At 37.4% G+C, this 27,089-nt stretch overlaps 1 protein-coding gene across 1 annotated transcript in view; it reads left to right on the forward strand.

The window, feature by feature from the left end:
- The window catches only part of LOC150083237 (tudor domain-containing protein 1-like), a 657,806-nt gene that overhangs the window by 490,643 nt on the left and 140,074 nt on the right, over nt 1-27,089 (forward strand). The window contains exons 19-20 of the mRNA XM_090378447.1: nt 6,507-6,702; nt 26,517-26,624. Coding sequence (XP_090234573.1) covers nt 6,507-6,702; nt 26,517-26,624 — 304 coding nt within the window. The remainder of the gene's footprint in view (nt 1-6,506; nt 6,703-26,516; nt 26,625-27,089) is intronic.

The following is a 27,089-nucleotide window of genomic DNA, read 5'->3' on the forward strand; positions in this document are numbered from 1 at the left end:
CCTTCGACCGCATTTCTTTCTCTTCTTTCCTACTGTTACTTTCCTACACTTTTTTCTGTGTTATCCACATACGGATAGTATGTGGATAACACAGTTTCTTATACCATACAATTTTGAAAGTGGTGCCTGCCGAGAATAAGTAACAATAGTTTTCTCTATTGATGAAGTGATACAGATGAAATGATTCCTTTCAGATTACTACCGTAGTTAATAAGTAACGCTTCATTTATGGAGAAGACTATTTCTACTTATTCTTGGTGAGCACTACCACCGAGACGACACTGATTCAAAACTAGTTTTATTTTCATCGATGGGTGAAAAGCCAACTAGTTTTGAAATGATGCCATCTGAGTGGTGGTGTCCACCAAGAATAAGTAACAATAGTCTTCTCTATTAGTGAAGCATTACTTATTCGAGGTAGTGCAATACATGATAACTCGTAAAGAATGGGGAAGCATTGCCCATTCAGGGGATTCGTGAGTGATTTAGTTCAGTGAATAAGTGGGAGTAACTGTCCCTTTCTTCTTTCGACCGCATTTCTTCCTCTTCTTTCCTACTATCACTTTCCTACACTTTTCTTTCTTAAGTCTAATATGGATAGTATGTAGATAACACAGTTTCTTATACCATGCCATTTTGCAAGTGGTGCCTGCCGAGTATAAGTAACAATAGTTTTCTCTATTGATGAAGTGATGCAGATGAAATGATTCTTTTCACACTACTACCGTAGTTTTTCTTTAAGAGTTGTCTATAGTGTATCTACACCGATATTATATAGTAGTAGTAGTAGTAGTGGCATGTGATGGAAGAAAGCAAGTGTATGAGCTTATGCAGCATCAGCCAAAAAAAAAAAAAAAAATCACACCATTCCCTCCAAATGCCTGTCTAGTTCCTCCTTAAATTTATTTAACCTATCAACTTCCACGACAGATGGAAGTTCATTCCAGCAATTAACTACCCGCTGGCTAAAGGCAAATTTCCACACATCTATTCTACATCTGTCTTTTCTTAATTTGAATTTATGCCCCCTTCGGTTCGTAATCTGAACAAGTGGAAGGATCCCATCAGAATTCATCATGCTCAATCCATTCAAGGCCTTATACACATCAATCAGATCACTGTGCAGGTGCCTAGTCTTCAGCCACTGCAATTTGCAGAACTTAAGCCTCTCTTGGTAAGGGGATCCCTTCATTCCTCTCGCCAATCTTGTTGCCCTTCTCTGTACACGCTCAAGTAAATCTACATCCTTCCTAAAATGAGGCCTCCAGACCTGTATGCAGTACTCAAGGCGGGGCCTGACCATTGCCTTAAACAGAGGGACAATCACCTCCTCTTCCCTGCTAGTACAAATTCCTATATCTCATTGACAATACCCTATGACCTGCCCTGGAAGCCTATCTGACTACACAATTACTCCCAAGGTCTTTTTCATTTTCTACCACCTTAAGTGTAGTACCGCACAGTTGGTACGTTTCTCTGGGGTTACTTCCACCCATATGCAGTACTTTGCATTTGACAAGGTTAAACTTCAGTTGCCACTTCTTAGCCCATCAGCCCAAATTATCTAGATCCTGTTGCAGTAGCACACTGTCATTAACAACCTTGCCAACCTTTGTATCATCTGCAAACTTCGACACTGAGCCTGATATACCTTCATCAATATCATTGATAAATATACAAAACAACAGAGGACCCAACATCGAACCCTCTGGGACTCCACTAATAACATTAGTCAACGAAGAGCAGCACCCATTAATTACCACCCTCTGTCTTCTCCCACTGAACCATCCTTTTATCCATTGTAGCAACTTACCCTTAATATCATTCTGCTCCAATTTGTACAATAGTCTTTCATGCGCAACAGTGTCAAAAGCTTTCCTGAAATCCAAATATATGATATCAAAATTATTTTTTGCATCCAGTTCCTTTGTAACCACATCATAATATCCTATCAAATTTGTCAGACAAGTATTTCCCTTAACAAACCCGTGCTGTGTCTGAATTATTGCTGCAGTCTTGTCTAGATGATCCTGGAATGCATCTTTAACCAGTGATTCCATTATTTTACCTGGAACAGAAGTTAAACTAACTGGTCTGTAATTACTCGTGTCACCCTTTGTGAATTGGGGATACATTTGCACATCTCCAGTCCGTGGGGACCTCCCCTGAGTCCAAGGATGCTCTCATAATTATGGCTAAGGGTTTGCTTAGTTGCTTTGCCGCCTCCTTTAATATAACTGGATAGATTCCATCCACCCCAGGTGCCTTTCTTATGTTTAACTACTTCAACAATTTCTCCTCCACTTTGCTCTCAGTTATTACAAAATCATTAAGCACCCTGCTACAATTTGATAACCTTCTGCCATCTTTAAACTTTAATAACTCCTCATGTGTGAATGTAAATGCAAAATACTCATTCAGTTTGTTTTGTCTGAGCGGGATCATCAACAGTCGAACCATCGATATCAAGTGGACCAATCAGATTCATCCCTTTCCTTTTAGAGTTTATATAAGTAAAGAAATCCTTGCTGTTTTTCTTAGCATCTTTTGCCCAAGATTTCTCGTAATTTGCCTTCGCCTGCCTAACCTCCTTTGTGACCTGATTACAGACTAGCTTATATCTGCCATAGGCGTCTGAGTCGCTTGATAATTTATATGCATCCCATGCATTTTTCTTCTCTGTTATGATTCTCCTTAGTTCATTTGATAATCTTTTAGGCCTAAACCTTGAACAATATTTCTTGATAGGTATGAAACTTTTAGTAGCGTCCACTATTCATTCTTCGAATGCTTCCCACTTAGAATTTACTGTTGGTAACATCGTCAGTTGATCCCACTGTACAGAATTAAAAACTGTCTGAGACCATTGTACTCACCTTTATGGAAGCAAAAACCCTTTACCTTACCCCTGATGGTAATTATATCTTTAAGTAAATCCCACATCAGTACACTGTGATCATTGCCACCTAGTGGTTTCCAGAGAGAGAGGATTACCCTCTCTGGTTGCCTCTCGAACATACTGCTGCAGAACACAATCATCCAATAAATCCACAAAAGCCTTTCTAGTGTGTGAGTGACCAACCCATAAGTTCCAGTCAATATCTGGGAAGTTAAAATCCCCCGTTATAAGACATTCTGATTTACAAGCCCACTCTATTTCTCTGTACAACTGTTCATTGTACTCATTCGAGTCATTGGGCCTATAACACCCTCCTACTCTTATTTTTGCTTTTGCAGTGCTTATGTCACACCAAACTGACTCAACAGTGCACTGTTCATCTATATCAACTGGATGCATTTCTTTTGATTTTATGTTTTTCTTAATTAACAGCATAACACCTCCTCCCTTCCTATCCTGTCTATCCTTTCTGTACACATTGTACTCCCCAAATTCCAATTCTGCATTCCTAATATCAGTGTGACACCACGTCTCTGATATCCTAACAATATCTGCCTTTGATGTCTTGACCAACATCTCAAATTCATCAAATTTATTTACTATACTTCTAGCATTGGTATACATGCAAGCATACATGCACCTATTCCTAGTTACCCTAACACATCCCATATACCCACCTGTTTCACGATGACTGCCATCAGTCCCTGAAACCTCCAGCACCCCTCACTCCAGTTCGCTACTAATTCTAATAGAAGTTGTGCTAGAATCACCTTCACCTCTGCCTGCGGCTACTTTTAACCTTTTAGTCTGTGATGTTTATTATCCACTTGTGCATAGTAATAAAAATGGATGAAGGAACTGAAAAATGAGAAAATTATTTTATTAGACATTTTTTATTATAATATGTTGCACAATGTAAGGTTAAGTATAGTTTATTAAATTGCACAATTTTTCAGTTGTATGAATAAAGAACGAATCCAGAGTTCGTGGTATTTTTTTTTTTTTTTGCCATATTTTTTCAGAAAAATTGTGTCGTAGCATTTAGTTATATCTTTAACTTTGCACTTAACTTTTATTGCATGATCATGAAGAAGATTGTTTTTACAAAAAATATTCAAGTGCTTGGTCAATTTTCTCAAGAGAAAAAGCTTTAATTTTCAAGTCCTCTTAACTACAGGGACTCGAATAATGAATACTCAAATGTTGGGGACCCCATATATACCACTTTAATCAGAAGAAAATAGAAAAATATTCTCAATATGTTAATGTTATTATAATTTTAATATTAACATGTTCATTGCCACTTATATTTGCAAAGGTTTACTTTGTGTGCACTGAGGTGCTTCTCTGGGGCACTAGAACAGGTACGCACTGCTTTTTAGTAAACAGATTTCATCTCTGAAGTATTGTTACTCTAAGTAACACCACATGTGTTGTTTGTAGCATTCTAACATCAACAGATGTATTTGAGCAAGATTCAGAATCTGCATCATTTGAATAGAATTCTACTTCAGTATCAGATGACATATTATAAAGAGCTGATTCAATGTCATCAGCTTCAACATGTCCATCCCTGTTCCTTTTCAGTCCCAATAGCCCAGGCTGTGGATCCATTAAAGCAACCCTTTAGCATAAAATTTTATAGGAAAACACTTTTTACACAAAATTTTATCAGTAGACACTCACACACTAAGGATGATATTTTGTGTTTCGCAAATTAAAGGATTAAAATTCAGCAATCATAATCTTCAAAAAAATTTTGCCTTTTCTTGTGGAAAATACTAAACTAAATAAAATAACTTCAATATAAACACCATATGGAACTGTGAAGCAAGTATACAGCTTTTATAGTTCTCTTGGAGATAGTGAGAAGGACCAGGACAATGATGATAAAGAGCCACCAAGACTATTTCAAGGCAGCCTCGAAAACTAAAGAATTAAAATTCAGCTAGCATAATCTTCAAAAAATTTTACCTTTTCTTCTTGTGGAAAATACTAAACTAGATAAAATAACTTCATCATAAGCAAAGAACATATGAAACTGTGAGCCAACTATATAGCTTTATAGTGCTTTCTAGACAGTGCAAATAACTAAGGAAAATCCCAGCCATAATATAAATAGCCTATAGTTAATCAGTATGCCGCTATTGAATAGTTGTTTACTTCATATTCCTTTCTTTTTACAGCACTCATTTCATTTACTGATTGCAATTGAATGGATGCACAGTTGAAGTTGGTTTTGATGTAAATTTGCATTATGGCAGTGAACATGTCAAGACTATACAGTAAACCCCCGCTATTCGTGGTTTCGCATATTCGCGGTCGCTGATTTAATATAAAATGAAACCTAAAAAAATGTGAATTTTAAAGTGCCGTGAACATTCTTCGCCATAAAAAAACATGGGTGTGGCTAAAATTATTTTCACTGGTCAAAACAGCGCTCGGTGGGTGGGGGAGAGGGGTCACAAAATCGCGAGCACGGATGTTTCTCGCTAATCCTTGTTCAATATGTGTTATGCTCTTGTCATGGAAGGTTTCGTCGTTTGCTTTTAATTTATATGCTTATAAATTGAATAAATTTATCAATTTATATGCTACATTTGATAAATCTACCGTTTTGCGATATAAACTTTTTCGAGTGTGTTAACAGAAGAAACCCGTACAAAAATATGGCTACGAATAACAAGGGAAATGTGAAAAGATCAAAGAAGGTGATGACATTAGCGAATAAAATTGAGTTATTAGATACAATTTCTAATGGTGAAAGTGTTTCCTCAGTGGCAAAACATTATAAAATCAATGAGTCAGTGATACGATCAATCAAGAAATCGGAAGAAAAAATCCGATGTAGTGTCCGTGAAAAGCGCTAATTGCTTCAAAAATTTGCTCTGTAACTCCGTGATGTTAAATTAGAAAAAATGGAAAACGCTTTAAATCTGTGGATAGAAGACCGAACTCAAAATAAAATTCCGTTAAGTTCACTCATCATTCGTGAAAAGGCAAAACTCCTTTATCAACACTTTAACGAAACTTGATAGCACTGGCGGGATAAGTTTTTTTAGCTAGCAAAGGCGCTGGTTTGAAATTGCTAATAATATTACATTTAATATTAAATTGTTTCTTATTTTCATTTCGATGCCATATGCTTGCATTTCACTATGTACTGTCTATGTACATAGTCATATTATGAAGGTACATATAATACATACATAGACAACATTTTAGACTAGTTTTTCTTATATATTTCATACTTTGGAACGGAACCCCTTTATTACGATGGGAACCATAACTCAGTTTTCGCATTTTCGGTATCCGCGGCATTTCTCAGGAACATAACTCCCGCTATTCGCGGGGGTGTACTGTATTCACTCCTGAGGCAGTTCAGAAACTGTAAAAAGTCAATACAGATTACCAGTTTCTCCTTTTTTTCTGTGTTCAGGAGAATAAATAATAATTTTTTTTTTTTTTTACTTAGCTACCTTATAACTCTTAGGTAGAGTGCTTAAGTGATTAAAGTTTTTCATTTTTCTTTGCCACACTCATTTTTAATGGTATACTGGATGCAGCAGATAAATTTTGTTTTTTAACGTATCATTTTTTCTTTCAGCCTTCTTTGGATGAACAGAATCCTTCGATTAATTGTGGTGTTTTTGTGGACCACTTGACTCCTGAAATAAGTGAACCTATTATAATGTTCAGTGATTGCAACAGTGTAGAGCTGCCTGTTGAGGCTGATGCAACTGTAGGATTTAGTTTTATTGCTAACCCAGAAGTACTGATGTGTCGCTTATGTAATGGTGAATGTAAGTCTTGCAAATGTGTAAATAATATAAGCTATTTATTATTTTTATTCAAGTGATGTTTAATGTCTTTCTTCTTTTCTAAATTTTAAGTGAAACTCAATAATGAGTTTCCTTTTAAAATTATGCTTGTGTTGGAGTAAGTTTTCTACCCCAGTAACCATATCCACCCCCCCCACTCCATTCTTTATAAGTGGGGTAGGGGAAGGAAAGATTTGTGATTTTCAGTTATTGTACACATTACTGTAAAACAGGTGCAATCTTAGTGAGGACGATGCAAGTGACATGGACTTTATGCAGAAGGAACATGCTGAAACTTGTTCGATATACTTCAAGAAGATTGTGGATGTAATTATGAACATATTGCAGTCAAAACGTTATAGCCCATTTGGTCAATTTCAACATCACAGTAGTCCACATGTGCACATTTTGCTGTGTCCAAATAACACTTGCAAAGATCCTTTGGGCAAGAACAAAGAAGCTGTCATTGCCGTGATCGACAAGTTAGTGTCTGTATCCACTAGCAAGGCTTTGTGGAGCATCATGCTTCAAACTCACAAACATATGTTCACGTGTTACAAGAAAATAACTCCAGATAAATGACAGATGTCAATTTGAAGCACCATTCATGCCTTGTCACTCGACCACTAAATTAATGCCCATGCCTAAGACAGATGGGTGCAAAGTAAATTATGCCACTCACTACAAGATGGAAAAATCTAGAGGATAATGATTGCACTGACATAATACCTTCTTCAGGGCAAATGATAATAGCTCCTATTACTATTACTTGGATGGCATAAATCAGCCCACAGTATTTCTCAAATGTCAACCTAGATAAAAGTGGCACAGTATGTTCAACCCATTCGTTTGTAACATTTTGAAATCAAACACTGACATCCAATTTATTATGGAGGAATATTCTTGTGCTGCATATGTTGTAGAGTATGTGAACAATACGAACCGAGGAACCAACAATTTACAGCTACAGGTCATTATGATCATGAATGAGCAACCTCAGTTCGACATTGTCGAAATCACGAGAAAACTATCCATCAAAATGCTGAACAGCATCAAGAACCCACCTGGTATTTGCTACGTCAGCGCTTGTTTGGAGAGCTCCATAGCAGTAGTTTACATTCCCACTCTTTGGTGGATCGAGCAACAGAGAGTGAGGATGAATCCTCCCGTAAGGTTCTCGTTCATCCAATGAAGAGGTGAACGAGACCCTTACGGGAGGATTCATGTGACATACGGAAAGAGAATTGGTTTGATAAATACAAGAAGAGACCACATCACTCAGATCATGTTACCCTATCATGCTTCGTCGCAAATTGTCACTGATGGGATCTTGAAGAAACAACATCGAAACTATTACCTGGCTCAGAATCTCAATGAGTACAAGCTGCACATTCCCCTTCACAATTAGGAAACAGATACTGTCAGAGATGGCATATGTCAAGATCTAGAAAATGAAGAGCTCATACTTGAACAGTGTAAATTGTATGAATCGGACATTGACATTTACAAAACAGAAATTTGTAAGGTGATGTGTGGAGACAGTGGTGACGGCAGTGCTGATGAAGCATGCGGTAATGACCTGCATAGTCTTGTTACACGACTGCGATAACACCCCTTTCAATACTTTGACAATCATCCAGACAGCGAGATGAATGAAGATCTGAAGCTCACCATGCTCATCCAACTTGGCACAATGGCAAAGCAATGCAAAAATTTAAGGACCAACAAGGACTTTTGTAACTTAATGAGAATGGCCAATGATAAGCAAAATATTCTACTCGTGCGCGTAATTTTGAGTCTCTTATCTCCCAGTCACAAACCATTTCAGATATTCTTGTTTGGCCCATCTCTTGATGGAAATATACAATCGCTTCAGCAATACAGACAGGTATTGTAATGCTACATTACATGTGCTTCAGCTGGTAAGGCTGCTGTTGTGATAGACAGAACCACACTGCCCTCAAGATATCCACTTCCAGTAATCTGTCTCTGTTGGTGGAAGTCGCACAACAGTACAAATCGCTGTTTAAGTATGTCAGAGCACTAACAACGAAGTCAGTATGATTGGTGCCAATCTGTTATCGCAAATGGATGCGGGGCTAAAACAGGTAACTGGACACATTGAAGCGAGCTTTGTTCCTCCACTCGGCCTTTAACGCAGCCACCAGTTCCGCTTGTTCTTTGGGCGATCTTGATGTGCACGTACTCGACAGTCCAATACATCCCAAATATACCCGATAGGGTTCAGCCTGTTACAACCCAGGCAGTATGGCATGGCACATTGTCTTGCTGATACAGGTATGGGCCTTCCTCAAAGTAATCCCATAATGTTGGAAGTGCATAATTGGCCAGGATGTCCTGGTATTGCCCAGCATTCATGGGTTTGTCAATAATGACTAATGGGCCCAAGCCAAACCTTGAAAAGCAGCCCCATACAATGACACCTCCACCAAACTTCATTGTTTGGAGGATACAATCAGTAAGGAACTGTTCCCCTGGCATTCGCCTCACCCAGGAATAGCCATCAGACTGGTGGAGTACGAACCTTGACTGATCTGTCTGTAGGACTGTTTTCCACTGCTCAGTTCAGGATTCACACTCCTTACACCATGTTAATCGGTGTCTTGCATTTGTTGAGGTAATCAATGGCTTGTGAACAGCTGCACTACTATTGTAACCCATATCATGGAGTGTCTTTTGTATTGTACTAGTGCTGACATTAGTCCCAATACTCTTACAGGGGGTTTGTGTGACTTGAGACAATGGCAAATTACAATTTGTACACACAGTTCTCAGAATTCTCTTGTACCGTTCTGTTAGTTTTCACAGTCTATCAGGCTGTTTTTTTTTGGCAGATTTCATCCCATTCCTCCTCCATTTGCATATGAAGTCACTAACCATTGACCTAGGGATCCCCAGAATGACTGTGATGTCTCATACAGAAAACTTGCTTAGGTAGCATCCTGCTATCATTCCACGTTGGAATTCTGTTGAACGTGTCATCTTGCATGCCAACCTTTGTAATTGTCTGTTCAAAGCCCAGTGTTCATATTTATAGCAGGTTCTGTGATGTGCTAATGCACAGGACCTATTTCCCAAAGCCTTTGGAGGGGATATGTGGATATTAATGGCAGGGCAGTGTATAAGGCTATTTTTAGACCACACTTGGAATATTCTGTTGAACTATGGAGACCACACCTACCTAAAAAAAAAAAAAAAAAAAAAAAAAGCATAGAGCTTCTTGAAAAGGTCCAAAGCCGGGTGACTCGCCTGGTGAGATCAGCAGAAGGGTATCCATATGAGGGTTGCACAGCTTGGAAACTAGACACCTTAGAGGAGACTTGATTGAGGCATTAGTAGAGGCATATGATGCAAGAAAGCAAGCTTATTCAGCTTCAGCCAAAAAAAACACCACTCCCATTTCACCCCTCCATTCATTCGAAATACCTGTCCAGCTGAGCCTTAAATTTGTTTAGGCTATAATTTAAGGCTCTGAGAGGCAAAAGTACATTGAATGAGGATGAATTTTTCATGGTTATAAATGGGTTCCAGAAACTAGGTCATAAATTCAAGTTACCGGGAATGGGGGCGAGAGAGAGATGTTTAGACTGGATTGCAGACAGCTATAAATTACTGGAATAAGTTACCTACATGGGTGGTAGACAGTTTTTGGGAAATTCAAAGGTCAACTGGTTAGTTATCTATTGGTGGAGGGAAATGCATAGGTTTTCTATTTCCTTTTCTTTTATTATTTATGTTATTTAATTTTTTTTTCTTATTATATTACTATTTTTTTTTTTTTTTTTTTTTTGGCTGGTGCAGCATAAGCCTTTAACTCATCAAAGTTTTGCCTCAGAGGTTGTAATCTTTTGGTGATCATACGGGTGACTAATGCTGCGTTCAATCCAAGGCTCATATTATTATTCCATAATTTTGCCCTTTAATGTCTATGGAATTTGAAACACTTCGGCAAATTTCGGTATTGTCCACATTGCTGGTTCTTCATCAGTTTCTTCAATTTCCTTTGTAGATGACTCAACAAGTTCTTCCAATTTCTCATTTTTTAACACTTTCACTTCTTCATCAAGCATGTTGGCAAATCCTTCTCCACCAACTTGTCTTGCTGTGTGAATAATTTTCCTAACTTCTCCTGCTGGCATCCTGGCCATTGCTCTCTTCATTTCCTTGACCAGGTTGCTGGATTTAACTCTTTTCAATCTCTCTCTCTCTCTTTTTATTTTATTTATTATTTTATTTTTATTTTTTATTTATTTTTCTCGCATTCTGCCCTGGGCTGGAAAGAAAGTGGGGGAAAGAACTGAACCTTGGGGGACACCGGCATTAGTAGAGAAGTTAGAAGACAGAGAGCCATCTACCATCACCCTCAGTGAGCGATCAGAGAGAAAACTGGATAACCAATTACTAAAAACAGTTGGCAAACCATAAGATGGAAGCTTGTTTAGAAGACCTTTATGCCAAAAACGATCAAAAGCCTTTGACATGTCAAGAAAAACTACTTGTGTTTCACCGAACCTTTCCATTGAATTAGTCCATAAATGGTTAACATAAGCCAGAATATCACCAGTGGATCGACACTGACGAATCCATACTGGCGATCGTTGATCAGACGGAAGGTTTCTAGGTAGTTTAAGAGTTGGCGGTTAATTGATTTCTCCATTACTTTAGAAAGAGAAGAAGTAATTGCAATGGGATGATAATTGGATGGGAGGGATTTGTCACCCTTTTTAGGAACTGGCTGGATATGAGCAAATTTCCATGCAAAAGGAAAAACACCTTTGGAATAAAAAAGTGAAAAAAGGCGGCAAAGAATAGGAGAAAGTTCAGGAGCACAAGTTTTGAGAACAAGTGGAGAAATACCATCTGGACCTGGAGCTTTCTTAGCATCAAGATTCGTCAAAATCCTTCTCACATCCTTTTGACAGACGACCACAGGAGGCATTGAATGGAGCATGTTGGGTGGTGTTTTTCCAAGATCGTTAATACATGAGTTGGAAGAAAAATGGGATGCTAGCAAGTCATCTTTATCCTTGGCTGAAGTGACAACAGAACCATTTGGTTTGGACAGAGGTGGGAGCAGAGATGGGCAAAAGTTGTGGCCAATAGCTTTGGCAAGATACCAGAATGCTCGGCTACCATTAGGGCAAGAAGCAAGTTTTCTACTCGTAGCCTGTTCAAACTCTAGTTTGGACTGATTAATAACTGCTTTACAATTGTTGTGAGCTTTGGTGTAGGCAGAAAATGAAACTGAAGAATTAGAAACAAGCCAATTACGATATGCAGCATTCTTCTCTTGAACAGCCTTAGCACATTTATTGGAAAACCAAGGTTTAGATAAAGGACGAGATTTTAAATTGGAGTGTGGGATAAAGGATTCCATTCCTGCAAGAATAATTTCACTGACACGATTTGAGCAAACGTTGACATCAGAAGTTTTGAAACAGTAATCCAACCAAGGAAAAGAAGAAAAGAAGTCTCGCATGTCCGGGGATATGCGGTGGTCATTCCCTGACCTTTCCGCATCCTCCGCATTTGGTGGTCAGGGCCTCGAACCGCGGTCTAATCAAGAAGCATGTGCTATGCACTGCTGCTCCTGCCCACCTGGATATGGAGGGGCCTAAATAGAAAGGGTGCAAGAATATTTGCTAATTCTATCGAGGCAGTGTTAGGTGGGTTGGAAAACTGCTAGCTTAGGGGAATACAAGGACTAATAGTTTAACAGTAGTCGCAGGCAGAGGTGAAGGTGATTCTTGCACAACTTCTATTAGAATAAGTAGAGCCCTGGAGCGCGGGGTGTTGGGGGTTTCAGGGACGGATGGCAGTCGTGAAATAGGTGGGTATATGGGATGTGTTAGGGTAACTAGGAATAGGTGCATGTATGCTTGCATGTATACCAATGCTAGAAGTATAGTAAATAAATTTGATGGATTTGAAGTGTTGGCGAGACATCAAAGGCAGATATTGTTGGGATAGCAGAGACGTGGTGTCACCCAGATATAAGGAATACAGAACTGGAATTTGGGGAGTACAATGTGTACAGATAGGATGGGAGGAGGAGGTGTTATGCTGTTAATTAAGAAAAACATAATTAACAGCTAACACTATTGAATCAGTTAAGTGTGACATAAGCACTGCGAAAGCAAAAATAAGAGTAGGAGTATGTTATAGGCCTAATGACTCAAATAAGTACAATGAACAATTGTATAGAGAAATAGAGTGGGCTAATAAATCAGAATGTCTTATAATGGGGGATTTTAACTTCCCAGATATTGACTGGAACTTGTGGGTTGGTCACTCACACACTAATCAGACTTTTGTTGATTTATTGGATGATTGTTTTCTGCAGCAGTATGTTCGAGAGGTAACCAGAGAGAGTAATATTCTTGATCTGGTTATCAGCAGTGATCATTTGTGTATTAAGAATTTGCAGATAAAGGAACCATTATGTGGCAGTGATCACAGTGTACTGATGTGGGATTTACTTAAAGATATAATTACATCAGGGGTAAAGGAAAGGGTTTTTGCTTCCATAAGGGTGAGTACAGTGGTATCAGAAAGTTTTTAAATTTTGTACAGTGGGATAAACTGACGATGTTACCAACAGTAAATTCTAAGTGGGAAGCATTCAAAGAATTAATTGTAGATGCTACTAAAAGTTTCACACCTATTAAGAAATATTGTTCAAGGTTTAGGCCTAAATGGTTATCAAATGAACTAATGAGACTCGTGACTGAGAAGAAAAATGCATGGGATGCATATAAATTATCAACCTATGGCAAATATAAGCTAGTCTGTAATCATGTCACAAAGGAGGTTAGGCAGGCGAAGGCAGATTACGAGAAATCCTTGGCAAAAGATGCTAAGAAAAACAGCAAGGATTTCTTTACTTATATAAACTCTAAAAGGAAGGGGATGAATCTGATTGGTCCACTTGACATCGATGGTTTGACTGTTGATGATCCTGCTCAAATAGCAAACCAACTGAATGAGTATTTTGCATCTACATTCACACATGAGGAATTATTAAGGTTTGTAAATCGCAGAAGGTTATCAAATTGTAGCAGGATACTTAATGATTTTGTAATAACTGAGAGCAAAGTGGAGGAGAAATTGTTGAAGTTAAACATAAGAAAAGCACCTGGGGTGGATGGGAAATATCCAATTATATTAAAGGAGGTGGCAAAGCAACTAAGCAAACCCTTAGCCATAATTATGAGAGCATCCTTGGACTCAGGGGAGGTTCCCACGGACTGGAGATGTGCAAATGTATCCTCAATTCACAAAGGGGGATCGAAGGGTGACACGAGTAATTACAGACCAGTTAGTTTAACTTCTGTTCCGGGTAAAATAACAACAACAACAACTGGTTAAAGATGCTTTGCAGGATCATCTAGACAAGACTGCAGCAATAATTCAGACACAGCATGGGTTTTTTAAGGGAAAGCCTTGTCTGACAAATTTGATAGGATATTATGATGCGGTTACAAAGGAACTGGATGCAAAAAATAATTTTGATATCATATATTTGGATTTCAAGAAAGCTTTTGACACTGTTGCGCATGAAAGGCTATTGTACAAATTGAAGCAGTATGGAATTAAGGATAAGTTGCTACAATGGATAAAAGGATGGTTAAGTGGGAGAAGACAGATGGTGGTAATCAATGGGTGCTGCTCTTCGTGGACTAATGTTATTAGTGGAGTCCCACAGGGTTCGGTGTTGGGTCCACTGTTGTTTTGTATATTTATCAATGATATTGATGAAGGTATATCCGGCTTAATGTCGAAGTTTGCAGATGATACAAATGTTGGCAGGGTTGTTAATGACAGTAATGGCAGTGCTACTGCAACAGGATCTAGATAATTTGGGCAGATGGGCTAAGTGGCAACTGAAGTTTAACCTTGACAAATGCAAAGTACTGCATATGGGTAGAAGTAACCCCAGAGAAATGCACCAACTGTGTGGTACTACACTTAAGGTGTTAGAAAATGAAAAAGACCTGGGAGTAATTGTGCAGCCAGATATGAAGTTTTCTGAGCAATGCAGACAGGCTGCCAGGGCAGGTCATGGGGTTTTGTCAATGATATATAGGAATTTTGCTAGCAGGGAAAAGGAGGTGATTATCCCTCTGTATAAGGCAATGGTCAACCATGCCTTGAGTACTGCATACAGGTCTGGAGGCCTCATTTTAGGAAGAATGTAGATTTACTTGAGCGTGTACAGAGAAAGGCAACAAGATTGGTGAGGGGAATGAAGGGATCCTCTTACCAAGAGAGGCTTAAGTTCTGCAAATTGCAGTGGCTGGAGACTAGACACCTGCGCGGTGATCTGATTGAGATGTATAAGGCCTTGAATGGATTGAGCACGCTGAATTCTGATGGGATCCTTCCACTTGTTCAGATTCCAAACTAAGGGGGCATAAATTCAAATTGAGGAAAGACGATGTAGAATAGATGTGTGGAAATTTGCCTTTAGCCAGCGGGTGGTTAATTGCTGGAACAAACTTCCATGTGTCGTTGTGGAAGTTGATAGGTTGAATAAATTTAAGGAGGAATTGGACAGGCATTTGGAGGGAATGGTGTGATTTTTTTTTTTTTTTTTTTCCGCTGATGCTGCATGAGCTCATACACATGCTTTCTTGCATCATATGCCACTACTACTACTACGACTACACAAAGACATCCCTCATGGCAATATCATGTTCTGTTCCAGAGAGTTCGGAAACATTTCACAAGTTGCACATTTTTTTAGGCTGTGATACGTTGGAGAATTGTCCCCCTCAGTTTCTCCCCCGAGTCACAGCGCTCCTACAACTTTGTGCCCGTTGCTTTGCTGCTCTAGTCTGGGGCATGATATTTTAAATTAATCAGATCAATAAATTTAATTAATTAAATGTCATTACTACGCTATCTAATAGAAACAGTGATCTGTATTACACTATATAATTATATGTTAGAGTTGCCTAGTTAACCCAATTAAAAATTGAATTCCCTACCACTCTATACAAAAACAATGGCTGGAAGATTCGAACGAAATAACGGTTTTACGTATATTAAGTGGTAATCTACAAAAACTCTTTATCTAAATTAAAAATAAAAATAACCAGCGTAACTATAACTATAAGACTATGTATAAAGTACAATATAAAATAACAATTAGGTAAATAAAAAGGCAAACACTTATCGCTTTTTCAGAGCGTGTAATTCACAGCTATAATTTTTAAACAGAGTCAGTGCCCTCTTTAATGTCTTAAACAATTACATAAATATGAATGTATAAACAATTAATAAACAATTCACCCAACTTATATGAATATAATAATTATATTCATATAAGTTTGGTGAATAGGTATTTCAGTGATATAATTAGTTTCATCATGTTCATGTAATCGGCCACATCACAAAATCTAGATACTAGAGAAAACCTGAAAACAGATTTGTAATCGGCATAAATATTTTTTTGATCAAAAATGCTTCTTGACCTATTACTTTTAATCTATTTCTTTTATTTTCATAAAACAAATAGATTAAATGAAATGATTAAGAATACAAATATTAATAACTAATTTAATTAGCAGTTAATTAGCAGTTAATAAATACTAATGAAATCAATACAGTGGTGTTCAAAGAAAGTGCATCACCTAGGAATTTCACATTTCTAACCCTCTTTCGCAATGGTATGTTACATTAATGATTGGCATCACAAATAAAAATATAAACAAAAGATATTTATTAATAATTAAGGCAAAGCTAAGTAATATTTGACAGGTGCTCTCAAAATATTCCAAAATGAGTATTTGCAACTTTTATACAACAGTTTTGGTAAACACGACAATTATGGCTAAAATGTTATCAGAAGCACTCAATTTGCTTCTCTTTATCATTTTAAATGGAAAACAAAATGAAAAGTTCATCAGGTGCAAACTAATATTTAGTTGAACCGCCTCTGGCTCTGATGATAACAGCACACTGTCAAGGCATTGACAAGATCAATTTCTGAAGCTAATCAACTGATGGTTGTGGTTCCAAACACGAATTATGGCTTCCTGAAATTCACAAAGGGTGTTTGGTTTCTTTCTGGCAACTGCAGATTCCACACGATGGCAACTGTTCTCTGTAGAATTCAGGTCCGGTCGGGCTGTTTCAGGTCTGGCCAGCTAAGAGTTGTAATGGACCATTCTTCCAATCATTTTTTCACTTGTAACAAATGTAAACACATTACTGTCAAATCTCTAATGCAGAAATGAAGCTAAAGTAACTACAGAAGTGCCTACTTACACTTTTTGCCCGATGACAAGGAGCAGAGTTGCCCTGAAAGATACAGTTACTTGGCAGGTTGAAATGGTCTCTAATGGTTGGCAGCAATTTGCTTTCCAATATAGCCAGGTGTCCATTGGCATTTACGGAACCTTTTATAAACTGCAGGTGACCTACTCTGCGATAGGAAATGCACCCCCATATCATTTGGCTGGTAGGGAATTTCACTGTAGACACCATACAGTCTGGATGGTATTCTTCACCATGTCTATGGCTGTTCAGACTTATATGTATGAAGATGATCTTACCATTTCCTGTCAATCTCAAAGTATGAATACCATTGAACGGCAGCTACAACTTACCATAACCAAAATAGAATCCTGGACTTCACGGAATGGTTACAGACTGTCAGAAAAGAAATGCACTGTCACTCACTTTTGCAAGAAGCTCTCCATCCCGAACCTGAACTACAAATACACGATACTCCAATCCCGCTTGTTAATACCGTTAAATTTCTTGGACTAATATTAGACCAAAAATTAAATTTCCAAGCTCACATCACTTATTTGAGAACTTTTTTTTGCTTAAAGCATTTGAATATACTTCGTTCGTCTCATCTATGTCATGGGGAGCTGATCGGTGTACTTTGCTGCATCTCTATAGAAGTTTAATCCGTTCACGGTTAGATTATGGTTGTCCAGTGTATGACTCTGCCAGGAGCACTACTTTAAAATGGCTAAATATGATCCATCCCAGTGCTCTGAGGACTGCGCTGGGAGCTTTCAGGACTTCTCCGATCCAAAGTCTATATATTGAAGCTCATGATCCCCCATTACACTTGCGTAGAAAAACACTACTGCTTCACGATGCTGCTAAGATCCAGAGTCTACCATTGCACCCAAGTTGGGAGTATCTCTATAATACTCGTTGGGAAGCCTTCTATGAGAGCAAGCCAAATGAAAATAGACCCGCCTCTCTCAGGATCAAAGAGCTTGTTCAGACTTGGAATGTCAATTTAAATGAAATCTTCCAAGACATAACTACACCTGTTGCTCCTTGGACTTATGTGTCTGTCTCTCAAGATACACACTTGCTCCAGTGGGGGAAAAATATACCTTCCTGCAATATCAGACAGTTACGTTCAGCTCATGCTATGAACAACCATGCCTGTAAAATTTATATGGATGGTTCAAAAACTGAGAGTATGGTAGGTGCTGCGGCAGTTTTTCCTTTATGTACAAGTTCAGCCACACTACCGCTTGCTTGCAGCGTCTTCACAGCTGAATTATATGCCATTAAGTTAGCACTTAGTAAGATAATTGAGCTTTCCATCTCATCTGCCATAATTTACACAGATTCTCTTAGTGCTGTCTCTGCCATAAGGAAGAATTCCCCCATTTCTCACCCTACATTGAAACAGATTCATTCCCAGCTATTTGCTTACAGTGTGTCCAATCAGTCAATCAGTTTTTGCTGGATCCCTGGCCATTCAGGCATTCCGGGAAATGAAAGTGCTGACTTTGCCGCTAAACATCAATCTGCTCTCTCACAACATCCTCAGGTTCCTTTCTCTGATTTTAAGTCTGTCATACGCAAAGCCTGCTACGATAAATGGTCACAGACCTGGAAAAGTGACACTACCAATAAACTTTACCAGATAAAAGAAGATCCAAAGCTGTGGCTGTCTGGCTTCCGAAGAAACAGATGAGAGGAAGTGGTACTGGCAAGACTCAGAATTGGACACACTCACCATACTCATCTCTTCCTATTATACTTACAGTCCGTCATTTTCTGGTTGATTGTCCCTTGCATTCAACCATCTGGTCAAACACTTTTCAGTCACTCTACATTGAATATATCACCTGATTTATCTCACATCTTAGGAAATGAAGCAAATATTGAAGAACTTTTATTATATCTAAAACATATTGGTTTGTACAGAAGCATATAATTTAATCTCTCTAACAATACGCTATTTGTCAATTAACGACAAAGAGACAAATTTGGCATTAGTAGCCCTTGTGTCGTTAAACCGAACAACAACAACCATGTCTATGGTGAATCGTTTATCTCCCATCAGGCCGACTGGGCTAGCCGGGTAGGTGAAGTGCCTGCCTGGTAACCCAAAGGTCGTGGGTTCGAATCCTGCCTCGGGCTTGGATCACAGTAGAAAATGCAAAAAACTTGGGAGGTGCAATACGGCCACAGAAGAGCCGATGCGCCAACAACTAAAAAAAAAAAAAAAAAAAAAAAAGAAAGAAAAGAAAAAAGTCTCCCACCAGAGCCATGCAGGTTGAATTTCTTCTCATCTGAGAAAATAACTGACTTCCACTGCTCGTGGGTCCATTTGACATGCTCCTTACACCAAATTAATCAGGCCTTTTTCGGATTTTGTGTGAGGAGGGGCTTCTTCTTAGGAGAATGGGCTACAAGTCCATTTTTGAAGAGGCATCTTCTGACTGTTACTGCACTTGCTACCACTCATGTATGTTCTTCCAATTCTCTTTTCAGCTTAGACAAAGAAGCTTTACAGTTTTTAAGGCATAAGCTCTTCAGAATGCAGTCCTGTAGAGTATCATTTGTATCCAGTTCCTTTTTTGCCTATCAGCAGAACCAGTATTCTTGAGTTTGGAAAGAAATCTACTCACTGTTGACTGATTACAAGACACTATAAGCAATATGGCGAGAAGAACATCCTTCCTCATGTAAAGCAACAATAGCATTCTTTCTTCATAGTGTCAACTGCACATAACTCGCCATCCTGACACAAGCAAGGAATGATTGCAACTCTTGCAGAGCATGCTTATATAGCTGAAAGTAGCAGCTGATGCAATATTACATCATCACCTACACGTGTCAATCTTATCTGATGCAGTCTGTAAGAAATACTTGGACAACAATTACAATTTTAAGGGGTGATGCTCTTTTCTTTGAACACCAGTGTATATACAATAAATGTGATATTTCCCACCATATAAGATGCATCCATTATTTAGAAAAGATTATTTATGGAAAAAAATTTAGCATTTCAGAAACTGATTTTATTGCATATCACATTATTTCTAATTCTTTTTAAACAAAAGCATTTTACTACACATATTCCTATTTTTATAATACCACATTACTCAGGTGTATCCAAAATATTTTAGTCACATCAAAATTCGTTTGTAAAAATCTTTTAATTCAGCTTTAAAGAACAATAATAAAATGGGACAATAGAATTACAAAGAAAGCTTTTATTCATCTTCAAAATCCAGAAATCCATCAATGCTGTCATCCTCATGGTCACTGCTGCCTGATAATGAATTGTCATTCTCATCAATCAGAATATCAGCTTCTGTGCTGTCCAAAGCCCAGGTGGGAAGGAGCAGCAGTGCGTAGCACACGCTTCTTGATTAAACCAGGGTTCGAGCCCGTCACCACCAAATACGGAGCATGCGGAAAGGTCAGGGAATGACCACCGCACCGAGCAATATGGCCTTAGTTGCTAATGCTCTTAAAAAAACCAAATAACAACAAAAAATAACAGCTGTCCAAAGCATTATTGATATCACTGTCTCAGTGTTTACCACATCCCAAGAATTTTTTACCAATTGGCACACCTGAGAAATTGTGGTCTCTTCATATGACTAGTACGTGTTAAGTTGTGTTGTGGTGCCTTCATCCATTTAGTCCCTTCTTCTTTCATGAAAGCTTTAAAAGGCTTGTTAATAGAAACATCCAGTGGCGTAGTTGGCTAGTACATCCACCTAGAATTACAAAAGTTGTGTTTTTAACTCCTCCATCCTCCTCTTTGTGGCCTCTGTTTTATGGGCACAAAATTGGTCCCATACCAGTAGGGCTGGTTTCTTGAGAAGGCCACCAGGATGCCATGACCACACTATTTCCTGCAATAGTTTGACTCTATCCTCATCTGTCCATCCCTTGAGGTGAACATGGTCAAAAGTACTTGGTGGAATTTTTTTTCCTTTGGCAGAGTTTTTCTCTTGAATGCAAGGAGAGGTGCAAGTTCCATTCCATTAACAAGACAAATCAAAAAACACTATAGTGTGTCTTTTCATGGTTTAATGTTTTCACAGTCTGATTTTGGGTACATGAGATGTTAAAGGTACTTCATCTGTATTACCAATTTGGCCACGCTTAGTTTGTGGCCATAGATTTATAATATATGAAATTCCAAAAACTGGAATTTCATAGATTATAAATCTATGAAATTCCAGTTTTTGGAATTTCATACTGTCTTTGTTTGGCATTTTCTGGGCTATCCTTGTTTCTGTCCCCATAACTAAGCTATGTTTAACTACATAAATCTATAAAGCCAATTTGTTGTGCCACCAAATTCAAGTCCCTTTGCTGCTGCTCCGACTTTTTCCTCAAATATTGTTTTTGTTGACACAGATATTTGACAGTTCCTCTGCTGTGTTACCCAGCTATTCAGTTCTTTCTCAATTCCCATCCATTTTACTGTTGATTAGCAAAGCTTTTCCTTGTTTTCAATTGCTGTACTGAGTTTATCCTGATGTTTCCGGCACTGATCATCTCTGTTGGTAGTGGCCAATAACACCTTTCTGTAGCTCTGTTTCTATGTTCCTTTGCATAACTGATGACTTGTAATTTGTAGCTAGTTGTGTAATCAAGCCTATTCTTTGTTGATGTCGTCGTAATAGAGTACTGGTAATCTGAAATTTACACTTAAAGTTGAATAAGTTTCCGGTGGCTATGGCTACACTTTGCTAAAGAGTGAACAGATATAATGAACCTCATGGTGGACTTCTGTGAGGGGAAAAAAAATGAGACCAGATCATCAAAATTTAAGTTTTTAAAGACTCCAATACTCGGTTTATTATTACACTTGATGAATGGACTAGTTTGAGAAATAGAAAGTAACTTTAATATTATTATTCACATTTAATATAGGGCTGTTTTCATTCCAGGAGATGTGACTGTACTGAAATACAAAAAAAAATTGTAGAAATTTTGTTGCAAGAGTTTGGGATGATCACCAAAATCGAAATTGTGGCATTAAAAACAGATGGAGCAGAAGAAATAAAAAATTTCGGTTGTGAGAGTCCAATAGAAAATGTATTGTCCTTGAGTCATGGTATACATCTGTCATGGTAAACAATCACTGATGGTCTGCAGAAGAAATGATAAGGAGAGGACTCTAAAGCTGAATTAAGTGAAGAGTTAGAATATGATAATTATGCCTAGCTTGAAATACTTATTGTGTGGGTGTGATCCATGTTTAATGCCCTTATTTGGATCTCAAAAAGCTGACCATTAGACAGAAAAATGTGTTATCATTTCAGTTTTCCATCAGAATAGCTTTTATATTCTGTAAAATAAGTAGAATATTAAATTCTGTAAAATAATTAAAATATAAAATAATTTTATATTCTGTAAAATCTTTATTAATAAATTAAAATAAATTTAATTTGTTAATAAAGCTTTGCACAAGGTCACATACCATAAAATAAGTTACTATATTTGGAAAATATAGGAAAATGGTTTATATAATTATTTATTATGAGCTAGAATTTCATTAATTGCAATAGAAATTCATGAACTTCTAACTCATCAAGGTACTTAAAGACTTTGTACTCCGCATGTGCAATACTACTCTTGTGTAGTATTGCATATGCAGTTGGTTTGAATGATATGAAAGTACTTAAAACAAGCAAACGAGAAAAAAAAAAGTGACCCCACCAACTTTTATCCTTTTTACCTCATGGAAGCCACATTGAATGGAATGGTCCAATTAGTATTGAGGATGAGGATCACATATAAATACAGAATCTAACACTGAAAATCAAAATGTTTGTTTGATAAGTTACTAACAGTATCTCCACAACGTTAAGAAAACTGGACATGAGAAATATGTTAATGCCGTGTTAATATGTGAAATTATAAAGCAGAGAAATTTTGGAACAAATTGATATACTTTAACATTAATTTAAAATAAAGAAAATCAGAATCAAAAGCTTTTCTCTTCTGGTGATTATAAAAAACAATAATTTCTTTACTTTTTTGTTATAACATATGAGGCATTATACGTTCCTTAAATACAATAAAAATAAATAAAATCACATGTGTGTGTGTGTGTGTGTGTCTATCATTAAGTGCATGCTTATTTTTCACTTCATGCCTGCAGATGACTGTGTTGCAACTCCTTTTTAAAGAGAGTTGTGTTGGTTGCATTTTTGAAAGTGTCTTGAAAAAAGAAAAGCATTTTTAAAAAATTATTTTTTAGATAGAGACTATAATGTAAAGTTAAATTTGCTAGTTTAATTAATTTCTCTGTAAATCTCAGCAATTCCTTTTAGGATGACACCAATCAGAAACTTCTGCTACTGATTATCACACCTTAATACTACTTCTTCTACTTAAGAGTGTAAAGTGCTGCTAGCATATAATTGTTACCAATCTATATAATAACTACAATATTATTTATTGTTCTATTTATATTTAGTTAAAAATAGTGTACATAATTTCCTAGAGAAATGCTTATATATGATAGTGAATTTTGGTATCAAGAATTATTATTAACAACAGCTGTTTATTCACTCAGATTTTATTTCTGAAATATTTTCCTGATTTTAACCACTTATGTGATCAGGGTGATAAAAACTATAAGATAGAATTTGGGGTGGGGAGATGAAAAACTGTTAAATTCATCAAAAACTTAGTGGCTTATTTGGAGCTGAAAATATGTCTGGCCAAGTCTGATCTACACTTGGATTGAATTTTACACTGATGGCTTTACAGGTTTTCACTGTATCTTCAAACCAAGCCATCTTTGCTTTTTGACATGGAACTTTATCATGCTTGGACTCTCAGGATCACATCTGTAAAATTGCCAAAATGTTGGGCACACTGAATTGTGCAGAACAGTATGGGATACAGCACTCATTGTTTTCATATGTTGAGACCAGTGGACCTAGTCCATACTGTAGGAAATTCTCTCAGGCCATGATACCTCCTAACGTCATAGTTTAGTTAACCTCCCAGAATGAAAGTTCTTTTGTCAGTCTTGGCATGAATTTGTTTTTGTTACAAAGTTGTCTGGACTGTGGTTATTGAAAATTCATAGCATGTAGCTGACTACTTTTTTGTGGAAACATATTTACCTTTGGCTGCTTGTACTCCCAAACATGGCTTCTTTAGGATCTGATGCTGAGGGGAGGTCTGTTGAGATGAATCATGTCATCTCTTGTCAGTTAATATTTTTTACCCCTGCTATCATTTTTTAATCTCATTGTTATTACCACACGTGTTGCTTCAGCACTTTGGTAATTGTTGATTGAAGAACATATAATTCTTGAGCTGGTTTATTTGCACCCGAAAATATTTGTGACTGAGTCCGATCTTCAGTTGGTTACACTGGTAACTGTTACAGGTTTTCACATTATCATCCTCAAATCATGCATACTCATCTTAGCTTTTGCTTTTTGACATAGAACTTTATCATCAACAACAAGACATCAAAGACAAATATTGTGATATCAGAGACATGGTGTCACACAGAGATAAGGAATGCAGAATTGGAATTTGGGGAGTATACTGTGTACAGAAAGGATAGACAGGATAGGAAGAGAGGAGGTGTTATGATGTTAGTTAAGAAACACGTAAAATCTAAGACAGTGCATCCAGTTGACATTGATGGACAGTGCAATGTTGAGTCAGTTTGGCGTGAAATAACCACTGGGAAAGCAAAAATGAGAGTAGGAATGTGATATAGGCCTAATGACTCGGATGAGTACAACGAACAATTGTGGAGAGAAATAGAGTGGGCCAGTAAATCAGAACGTCTTGTAATGGGGCATTTTAATTCCCAGATATTGACTGGAACTTATGGGTTGCTCACTCACATACTAGCAAGACTTATGGATATACTGGCTAATTGTTTTCTACAGCAATATGTTCGAGAGGCAACCAGAGTGAGTAATACTCTTGATCTCATTATCAGCAGTGATTATTCATGTTTTAAGAATTTGCAGATAAAAGAACCACTAGGTGGCAGTGATCAGAGTGTACCGATGTGGGATTTACTTAAAGATGTAACTACCATCAGGTATAAAGGGAAGGCTTTTTGCTTTCATGGACTGGAGATGTGCAAATGTATCTCCAGTTCACAAAGGGTGACACAAGTAATTAGAAACCTGTTAGTTTAACTTCTGTTCCGGGGAAAATAATGGAATCACTGGTTAAAGAAGCATTGCAGGATCATATATACAAGACTACAGTAATAATTCAGACAGCATGATTTTGTTAGGGGGAAGTCTTGTCTGACAAATTTGATTGGTTACTGTGGTGTGGTTAGAATGGAACTGGATGCAAAAATTATTTTGGTATCATATACTCGATTTCAGGAAAGCTTTTTATAATGTTGCACATGGAAGACTAATGTACAAATTGGAGCAGTATGGCATTAAGTGCAAGTTGCTACAATGGATAAAAGGATGATGGACTGGGAGAAGACAAAAGAGTGGTAATTGATGGCCAATGCTCTTCGTGGACTAATGTTATTAGTGGAGTCCTCCAGGGTTTGGTGTTTGACCCATTGTTGTTTTGTATATTTATCAATGATAAATATGAAGGTATATCAGGATTATTGACAAAGGTATATCAGACTTAATGTCAAAGTTTGCAGATGATACAAAGGTTGGCAGTATGCTACTGCAACAGGATCTGGGAAAGTTGGGAAGATGAGCTGAGTAGTGGCAACTGAAGTGTAACATTGACAAATGCAAAGTACTGCATATGGGTAGCAGTAATCCCCCAGAGTAACGTGCCAAATGTGTGATACTGCAGTCATATGAAGAGGTTTTATATGCTCAATTTGCTAGCAGGGATAAGGAGGTGATTATCCTTTTGTATAAGGTGATGGTCAGGCCACACCTTAAGTACTGTGTACAGGTCTGGAGGTCTCATTTTAGGAAGAATGAGTACAGAGAAGGGCAACAAGACTGGTGAGATGAACAAAGGGATGCTCTTGCAAAGAAAGGCTTAATTTCTCCAAATTGCAGCATCTGGAAATTAGGCACCTGCGAGGTGATCTGATTGCAGTGTATAAGGCCTTGAATGATTTGAGCAAGCTCAATTCTGATAGTATTCTTCCTCTTGCTCAGATTCTGCACCTGAGGGGCATAAACTGAAATTGAGGAGAGACAGTTGTTAGAATAGGTGTGCAGAAATTTTCCTTTAGCCAGCAGGTAGTTGTTTGGTGGAACAAACTTCCATCTGTCATGGAAGTTGATAGCTTAAGTAAATTGAAGGAAGAACTGGACAAACGTTTGGAGTGAATGGATAGGGTTTTTTTTTTTTTTCTTATGTCTGTTTATAAGCATGCTCTCTTGGATTATATTCCTCTGCTAATGCTAATTTCCCTTTGAATCAATTCTCATAACTTGGTGCACACATCAGTTATATAAGTTATATTTCAAATATGAATATGTTATATAAATATATATACTCAGTAACAAAAGATTTTACTTTTCATTATTGATCGTTGTTAATATTTTTAGCTGAAGAGTTTATACAGCTTCAGGAGGAGCTGAATACATTCTTTTTGAATGCACCTGCTCAGTTATATGTACCAATCACAGATGAAGTGTGCTTAGTCCAATATCCATGTGAGCTTTCTTATACATATTTTCTGACTGTTACCATAATATTTAATGTGATCTTTTTAAAATTTTTTCAATTTGTTGTATAGTAAACAGTATTTCTCAGTTGAAACTAAGAAGTATTCTACGCAATCTACTTTTTTATTTGTTGCTATAGTTGGCATTGTGTGTGTGTGTGTGTGTGTGTGTGTGTGTGTGTGTGTGTGTGTGTGTGTGTGTGTGTGTGTGTGTGTGTGTGTGGAGAGAGTGAGAGTAATTTGTAGTTGAGTAGTGCTTTGGTGAGAGATGCCTTCCCCAGATGTCAAATGCCTTTTAATACAGGTAATATAAGAGTAATAAATTAGTGCTTATGTATTGCTCTTTCATTTGTGTGTTATTTCAAACATATATTTTTATAACACTACCCCACAAAATTTTTTTTTCTTCATATCTTTGGAACGAAAGTTGCCTATTCTGAACAAAATTAATGTC

This window comes from Mastigoproctus giganteus, chromosome 7, assembly GCF_048544385.1.
Source record: "Mastigoproctus giganteus isolate SK-2022 chromosome 7, ASM4854438v1, whole genome shotgun sequence".
In the NCBI taxonomy this organism is placed as follows: domain Eukaryota; kingdom Metazoa; phylum Arthropoda; class Arachnida; order Uropygi; family Thelyphonidae; genus Mastigoproctus; species Mastigoproctus giganteus.